The 8,513-nt window shown below is 39.3% G+C and overlaps 1 protein-coding gene across 1 annotated transcript; it reads right to left on the bottom strand.

Moving 5' to 3' along the window:
• Positions 1-2,098: 2,098 nt before the first annotated feature.
• On the bottom strand, positions 2,099-4,749 carry snai2 (snail family zinc finger 2). Its single transcript, XM_061920483.1, has 3 exons — positions 4,535-4,749; positions 3,915-4,439; positions 2,099-3,803 (listed from the first exon to the last, which is right to left on the bottom strand). Exons 1-3 carry the CDS (start codon positions 4,611-4,613, stop codon positions 3,622-3,624), a joined length of 786 nt encoding a protein of 261 aa, XP_061776467.1. The 5' UTR covers positions 4,614-4,749; the 3' UTR covers positions 2,099-3,621.
• Positions 4,750-8,513: the final 3,764 nt, after the last annotated feature.

Raw genomic sequence — 8,513 nt, 5'->3', positions numbered from 1 at the left:
GTTAGCGATTGCTGCGCTAGTTGTCCACCTATGACCACCGCTATACTGCAGTATTTGAATATCTTAGTATTGCACAACACAACACTGTCAACATCTTCATTGTAAATTCACAGCAAATCATGGGCTAACAAATGCATTACTTGCACAGTACTGTAATTTACTGTGAAATATCTTCAGAGCAAATCGCTGTAACTGCAGAGCTGTGGTTTTACGGTTAATTACAATGACGTCTCAACTATTTGCTGGAATTTCACAATTGTAATTTCAGAGTTAATTCCTCTCTCGGTTTAACAGAAACCGCCACTTGCTGCACACAAGTGTGCAACAGAACCCCTTAAGAGTTTGAATTTACAGTCATTTGTTGTGATGTTACAGAGGATTCTGATTACAGTATTTGACTGTGACATGACAATTGATTGCTTTGAAACATAAAAATGCCTTGATTTTAACAATATGTTGTAGTTTTACATCAATTTTGGTTACAGAATTTTACTGTGAAAAAATATAGTTACACACTGAAATGTACTAAAATTTGTTTCACAATGAAGGTACATTTCGGACCAGTTTAATCTAAAAGACAATTTTATACAGTATGTACAGTACAGGCCAAAAGTTGTGACACAACTTCTCATTCCATGCATTTTCTTTATTTTCATGACTATTTACATTGTAGATTGTCACTGAAGGCATCAAAACTATGAATGAACACATGTGGAGTTATGTTTTTGACAAAAAAAGGTGAAATAACTGAAAACATGTTTTAAATTCTATCCATCAATCCATTTTTTACCGATTATTCCCTTTTGGGGTGGCGGGGGGCGCTGGTGCCTATCTCAGCTACAATCGGGTGGAAGGCGGTGTACACCCTGGACAAGTCACCACCTCATCACAGGGCCAACACAGATGGACAGACAACATTCACACTCACATTCACACACTAGGGCTAATCAACCTATCCCCAGGTGCATGTCTTTGGAAGTTTTAAATTCTAGTTTCTTCAAAATAGCCACCCTTTGCTCTGAAAACTGCTTTGCACACGCTTGGCATTCTCTCGATGAGCTTCAAAAGGCAGTCACCTAAGTTGGTTTTCACTTCACAGGTGTGCTTGAAGCTCATCGAGAGAATGCCAAGATATGCAAAGCAGTAATCAGAGCAAAGTTAAAGTACCACTGATAGTCAAACACATACTAGATTTTGTGAAATTACCCTCTGCATTTCACTCATCCCCATGTTCCCCCCTGGAAGTGAGTGGAGCAGTGAGCAGCAGCGATGGCCGCGCTCGCGAAAATCATTTTGGTGATTCAACCCCCAATTCCAACCCTTGATGCTGAGTGCCAAGCAGGTAGGCAATGGGTCCCATTTTTTATAATCTTTGGTATGACTCGGCCGGGGTTTGAACTCACAACCTACCGACCTCAGGGCGGACACTCTAACCACGAGGTTGGCTATTTTGAACAAACTAGAAATATAAAACATATTTGCAGTTATTTCACCTATTTTTTTGTTAAGTACAAAACTCCACACGTGTTCATTCATAGTTTTGATGCCTTCAGTGACAATCTACAATGTAAATAATCATGAAAATAAAGAAAACACATTAGATGAGGAAAAGGTGAGTCCAAACTTTTGGCCTGTACTGTATAAGTAGCGGGTCCCGCTCCATCAGTCCAGGTGACTCGGAAAACCTTAAAGACTTTTTAACATTGCTTGCACAACTAATAAAGCTTTTATGATGGCAACAGGTTGACTCTGGAACAGAAGAATTCACTTTACACTGTGTTTTACACTTACAGACCAACTTGGAAGTCAACCAAAGAACTGACTTTTTTGGGGCTTTTGGAGGTTCTGCTGTCATGTTTAACCAGGCCACACACTCGGCAGGCTAAAGAAGAAGTGGTGGGCCCTCAAAGGGTCTAACAAGTAAGTGCAGATCAATATAGCTTGTATGTGTTACATTTCAACACAGTTTGATGTCTGCCTGGCCCCCGCGAAAACGGGTTCGGGCTTGATTTTCAGAGCTGAGTCACATCCTTTTTTTTTTTCTATTTTCGAAATATCGTTGAAAAGTGTCAAACAGGAGAAAAAAAAGTGATTCCAATTTCTACAAAAAGCCATGAGACTTTATTAGCCAAAGTGTCATGAGGGTAAAAAAACACAACAACACAGATGTACAATCATCGCAGTCACGCTTACATTCGGTATAATATAAAAAATTATATAAAGAGTAAAAAAACGGAGGCACTTTAAAGGAGGACTATGGCAATCTCTCTTGTAACGATTGTGCAAATTTTCTTCCCCTTCCTAATTAAAGGCCTACTGAAACCCACTACTACCCACCACGCAGTCTGATAGTTTATTTATCAATGATGAAATATTAACATTGAAACACATGCCAATAGAACCTTTTTAGTTTACTAAATTACAATTTTAAATTTCTTGGGAGTTTCGTCCTGGAAACGTCGTGTAATGATGACGTGTACGCAAGACGTCACGGGTTTTTAGGAAGTATGAGCGCTGCACACACACACAGCTAAAAGTCGTCTGCTTTAACAGAATAATTACACAGTATTTTGGAGATCTGTGTTGCTGAATCTTTTGCAATTTGTTCAATTAATATTGGAGAAGTCAAAGTAGAAAGATGGAGTTGGGAAGCTTTAGCCTTTAGCCACACAAACACACGGTGATTCCTTGTTTAAAATTCCTGGAGGTGAAACGTTACTATGGATCAGAGCGCGGTCAAGCGAACATGAATCAAGACGGAATGTCAACCAGCAGGTTTCGGTGTGAAAATTGTGGTTAAAAAGTTGCTTCTTACCGGAGAAAAGTTGAGCTTGTGCCGTCCATGCAGCTGCCGTCGAGACCCCTGAGACACTTCACGTCAACACAACCGTGGAGACACCCTTCCGACTATCAGGTAATATTAAACTCACTAAAACACTAGCAACACAATAGAAAGATAAGGGATTTCCCAGAATTATCCTAGTAAATGTGTGTAAAAACCTCGGAATCCGTCCCAATCGCGTTTTTTTTTTTAACTTTTTTTTTTTTCTAGTCCGTCGCTATCAATATCCTTAAACACGAATCTTTCATCCTCGCTCAAATTAATGGGAAAATTGTCGTTTTCTTGGTCCGAATAGCACTTTTTGTTGGAGGCCCCCATTATAACCAATGTGAGGATGTGAGGAGCCATCACACTTGCGACGTCATCGTTTGCGACTTCCGGTAGAGGCAAGGCTTTTTTCTTAACACCGAAAGTTGCGAACTTTATCGTGGATATTCTCTACTAAATCTTTTCAGCAAAAATATGGCAATATTGCGAAATGATCAAGTATGACACAGAATGGACCTGCTATCCCCGTTTAAATAAGAAAATCTAATTTCAGTAGGCCTTTAAAAAGTAGTAACAATGGCTTCAGTATTCCCTTGGCTTTTTCCCCCTTGAATTGATCTGTCAGAGCAAAAGGGAAGGCATTTGGAAGATTGCAGGCATGCGGAAAGTGCATGAATAGCACAGGTAAACTGAAGACTCCCCGCTTCCAAAAAAAAACAAAAAACCCAAAAACCCACAAGCAGGGAGAAAAAAAAATGAGTCTCCTAGTGGAAAAAGAGTATCCCTTGTGTTCAGTGTGCTGCACAACAACCAGATTCCTCATGCTTGTGCAGAAGAGACATCCGGGAGAAGGTTTTGGAGCAGTTCTTGCATTGGTACTTTTTCACATCCGAGTGGGTCTGCAAGTGAGCCCTGAGGTTGGAGCGGTCTGCAAACGCTCTGTTGCAGTGAGGACACGAGAACGGCTTCTCTCCTGCCAGGAAATGACACAAGAAGTGACAAAATGGTGAGACACACAAGAAGAAGAAGAAGAAGAAGAAGAAGAAGAGTGCATGCAAGCATGGAGGCCTCACAGCAAACTCACCAGTGTGCGTCCTGATGTGTCCCTGCAGCAACCAGGGCCTGGAGAAGGCTTTGCCGCATATTTTGCACACGCAAGGCAACGTGTGAGTTCTAATGTGCATCTTGAGAGCTCCCAAGCTGACGTATTCCTTCTCGCAGTATTTACAAGTGAAGGATTTCCTAGTTTGGGCGTCGCAGTGCAGCTGCTTGTGCTTGAGCAGTCCGGAGTAGGTGGAGTAGGACTTGGCGCACTGCGCGCACTGGAACTTGTCCGCGTCCTGCGCGCCCTCCGCCAGCTTGGAGAGCAGCAGCGGCTCCTCCTCGTCGCTCCTCGGGCTCTCCGAGCCGCTGTGGTCCTTGGAGGAGGAGGAGGAGGAGAGCGAGCAAGGGTATCCGGAGAGCGGGGAGAGGTCGCTGGGGAGCGGGGAGAGCGGCAGGCTGCTGGTGGTCCACACCGTGATGGGGCTGTACGCGGCCGGGCTCAGGAACTCCGGCTGGGGGATGACAGGCAGCGGGAGGCCCTTGTAGAAATGCGGCATTATGAGCACTGAAATCGGGGGGGAAAAAATACATCAAAAATCTCTCGCATCAACTTTTTTTTTTTTTTTTTTTGGTTTCAAAACAACTTTGCAAAGTTTTTACCTGTCGGAGCCTCCAGCTCGCTGTAGTTGGGCTTCTTGGCGGAGTTGACGTGCTTCTTCACCAGAAAGGAGCGTGGCATTTTGGGAACGCAAACTTTCCACCCACTGCAAACTCCACGAACGGATGTTACTCGAGTGTGCAGAGACGGAAATCCTCGTTGCTCAAGTGTGGAGAGTCATGTTGGAACCAGTGAGAGCAGTGCTGAGAGTTGCGGTAAAAGAGACGTAAATACTCCCATCAGGTGCGTGGGAGGAGCCTGCTGTTACGGCTACATGCCTCCAGGAAGCGCTGTGACCAATTAAAAGTCTTGTTTTGCATGAGCGAGGGGGGGCTGGACACCCATATAAGGAAATGGGCGTGGTTTTCTCTGCTAAACAGGTGCTTTGCTGTGCAACTTTTTCACATGTAGTTTGTCGCACGTCATGCTTAATTGCTTCACGTTCTGCAAAAATGCAAGCAAAAAGTAATTATCCTGATCTTTTAAGGCAGTGGTTCTCAAACTTTTTTCAGTGATGTACCCCCTGTGAACATTTTTTTAATTCAAGTACCCCCTAATCAGAGCAAAGCATTTTTGGTTGAAAAAAAGAGATAAAGAAGTAAAATACAGCACTATGTCATCAGTTTCTGATTCATTAAATTGTATAACAGTGTAAAATATTGATCATTTGTAGTGGTCTTTTTTTAACTATTTGGGGAAAAAAGGTATAAAAATAACTAAAACTTGTTGAAAAATAAACAAGTGATTCAATTATAAATAAAGATTTCTACACATAGAAGTAATCATCAACTTAAAGTGCCCTCTTTGGGGATTGTAATAGAGATCCATCTGGATTCATGAACTTAATTCTAAACATTTCTTCACAAAAAAGAAATCGTGAAAGGTCTACTAAAACCCACTACTACCCACCACGCAGTCTGATAGTTTATATATCAATGATGAAATATTAACATTGCAACACATGCCAATACGGCCTTTTTAGTTTACTAAATTACAATTTAAAATTTCCCGGGAGTTTCGTCTTGAAAACGTCGTGTAATGATGACGCGTACGCGTGACGTCACGGGTTTTTAGGAAGTATGAGCGCTGTGCACACACACAGCTAAAAGTCGTCTGCTTTAACGGCATAATTACACAGTATTTTGGAGATCTGTGTTGCTGAATCTTTTGCAATTTGTTCAATTAATATTGGAGAAGTCAAAGTAGAAAAATGGAGTAAGAAAGCTTTAGCCTTTAGCCAGACAAATACACGGTGATTCCTTGTTTAAAATTCCTGGAGGTGAAACTTTCCTATTGACCAAATGTCAACCAGCAGGTTTCGGTGAGAAAATTGTGGTTAAAAAGTCAGTTCTTACCGGACAAAAGCTGAGCTTGTGCCGTCCATAGCTTCCGTCGACTCCCCTGAGACACTGCACGTCAAGACACCCGTGGAGACACCCTTCCGACTATCAGGTAATATTAAACTCACTAAAACACTAGCAACACAATAGAAAGATAAGGGATTTCCCAGAATTATCCTAGTAAATGTCTCTAAAAACATCGGGATCCATCCCAATGCAATCGCGTTTTTTTTTAACTCTTTTTTTTTTAATCTTTTTTTTTTGTATTCTGTCGCTATCAATATCCTCAAACACAAATCTTTCATCCTCGCTCAAATTAATGGGGAAATTGTCGTTTTCTCGGTCCGAATAGCACTTTTTGTTGGAGGCTCCCATTAAAAACAATGTGAATATGTGAGGAGCCCCCACATGTGTGACGTCATAGTCTGCAACTTCCGGTAGAGGCAGGGCTTTTGTCTTAACACCGAAAGTTGCGAATTATATTATGGAAGTTCTCTACTAAATATGGCAATGTCGCGAAATGATCAAGTATGACACACAGAATGGACCTGCTATCCCCGTTTAAATAAGAAAATCTCATTTCAGTAGGCCTTTAAGGCAGTGGTTCTCACCTTTTTTTCAGTGATGTACCCCCTGTGAACATTTTTTTAATTCAAGTACCCCCTAATCCAGGGGTGCAAACTCATTTTAGATCAGGGGCCACATGGAGAAAAATCTACTCCCAAGTGGGCCGGACTGGTAAAATCCCTGCACGATGACTTAAAAATAAAGACACCTTCAGATGGTTTTCTGTGTTTAAAAATAGAAGAAGCACATTCTGAAAATGTACAAATCATAATGTTGTTGTTTTTTTACACTTACATGTTGCAGTTAATACTATTCTATCTTTATTTGTCATTATTTATATTTTCTGAATGAATGATGTGATAATGTTCATCAGTCAACTCAATGGTGTTCATTTTCAATCTATCAAGATAAAAAATATCAAAATCAAATGCCATGTATGCAGTTTGAGCATTTTCCTTGATTGATGTACTAATATCATGTGGTTTATTTTGTACATATGTATCATCATCCAGAGATACAAATAATTGTTATTGCAACATTCAGTAGACACATGTAGAAGAGCTGTTTCTTTCATTAAAAAATTTTAGGTTAATTTGTATACTTAGCAAACTTATCCCGCGGGCCGGATAAAACCTGTTCGCGGGCCTGATCCAGCCCACGGGCTGTACGTTTGACACCCCTACCCTAATCAGAGCAAAGCATTTTTGGTTGAAAAAAAGAGATAAAGAAGTAAAATACAGCACTATGTCATCAGTTTCTGATTCATTAAATTGTATAACAGTGTAAAATATTGCTCATTTGTAGTGGTCTTTCTTGAACTATTTGGGAAAAAAGGTATAAAAATAACTCAAACTTGTTTGTTGAAAAACTATTTGGGAAAAAAGGTATAAAAATAACTCAAACTTGTTGAAAAACAAACAAGTGATTCAATCATAAATAAAACTTTCTACACATAGAAGTAAACATCAACTTAAAGTGCCCTCTTTGGACGTCATTGAACTTAATTCTAAACATTTCTTCACAAAAAAAGAAATCTTTAACATCAATATTTATGGAACATGTCCACAAAAAATCTAGCTGTCAACACAGAATATTGCATTGTTGCATTTCTTTTCACAGTTTATGAACGTACATTCATATTTTGTTGAAGTATTATTCAATTAATACATTTATAAATTATTTTTGAATTGTTACTATTTTTAGAATTTTAAAAAAATCTCACGTACCCCCTGGCATACCTTCAGGTTCCCCCAGGGGTACGCGTACCCCCATTTGAGAACCACTGTTTTAAGGCACCCAAGAGGAATTTCTTAATTAGGAAAAAAACATGTTATTGGTGTAACTTTTATTCATGCATTGTAAGGCCATGCTGAAAACAAAACGATGAGGAAAAAAAGTGATAATACAAGAATGAATGTGTAGTTGAATACAAATTAAAAAGAAGTTGTAACTGTGCGAAAATAAATATGACTTTCTCAATTATTTGAAAAATTTCGAGAGTAAAACAAAAAAACAAAAAAATGTTTTAATAGGGTAAAAACGTTGCCAATTACGAGAGTGAAGTTGTTGTATGGATTTTGAAAATAAAGTCATAATATTTTTGAGATGATCTCTTTTTCAAAGAAAAAGGAGAATCATACATGAATGATGTCAGAATTTTACAAGAATAAAGTTGCTATTATTGAATTAAATGTTTAAATTGCACAATTAGTACTTTGGGATGCAATGTTTTGCAGCGTTCATGTCAGTTAAGTCATGTAATGCTATCATATTTATGAAAAACATCAAGAAAAAACAGTATCGTTAAAGGCAGAGGTCCTCAAACTTTTTGACTCTGTGGCCGCATATATGTATATATATATATATATATATATGTACAGTGAAGAAAATAAGTATTTGAACACCATGCTATTTTGCAAGTTCTCCCACTTAGAAATCAAGGAGGGGTCTGAAATTTTCACAGTAAGTGCATGTCCACTGTATGAGAGATAACCTAAAAAGAAAAATCCAGAAATCACAATCTATGATTTTTTTAACAATTTATTTAAGTGATACAGCTAAAAATAAGTATTTG

This window comes from Nerophis ophidion, linkage group LG14 (genome assembly GCF_033978795.1).
Source record: "Nerophis ophidion isolate RoL-2023_Sa linkage group LG14, RoL_Noph_v1.0, whole genome shotgun sequence".
NCBI classification, from domain to species: Eukaryota; Metazoa; Chordata; class Actinopteri; order Syngnathiformes; family Syngnathidae; genus Nerophis; species Nerophis ophidion.
The sequence above is the reverse complement of the archived record's forward strand: the minus strand, read 5'-3'. Positions and strand labels throughout refer to the sequence as shown.

Bases quoted from the DNA above. Each gene is read 5' to 3' on its own strand.
- snai2 (XM_061920483.1), bottom strand. From the start codon at position 4,613: ATGCCACGCTCCTTTCTGGTGAAGAAGCACGTCAACTCCGCCAAGAAG. The intron at 4,440-4,534 runs GTAAAAACTTTG...CCCCGATTTCAG, and splicing joins CGAGCTGGAGGCTCCGACAG to TGCTCATAATGCCGCATTTC. The intron at 3,804-3,914 runs GTGAGTTTGCTG...ATTTCCTGGCAG, and splicing joins ACACATCAGGACGCACACTG to GAGAGAAGCCGTTCTCGTGT.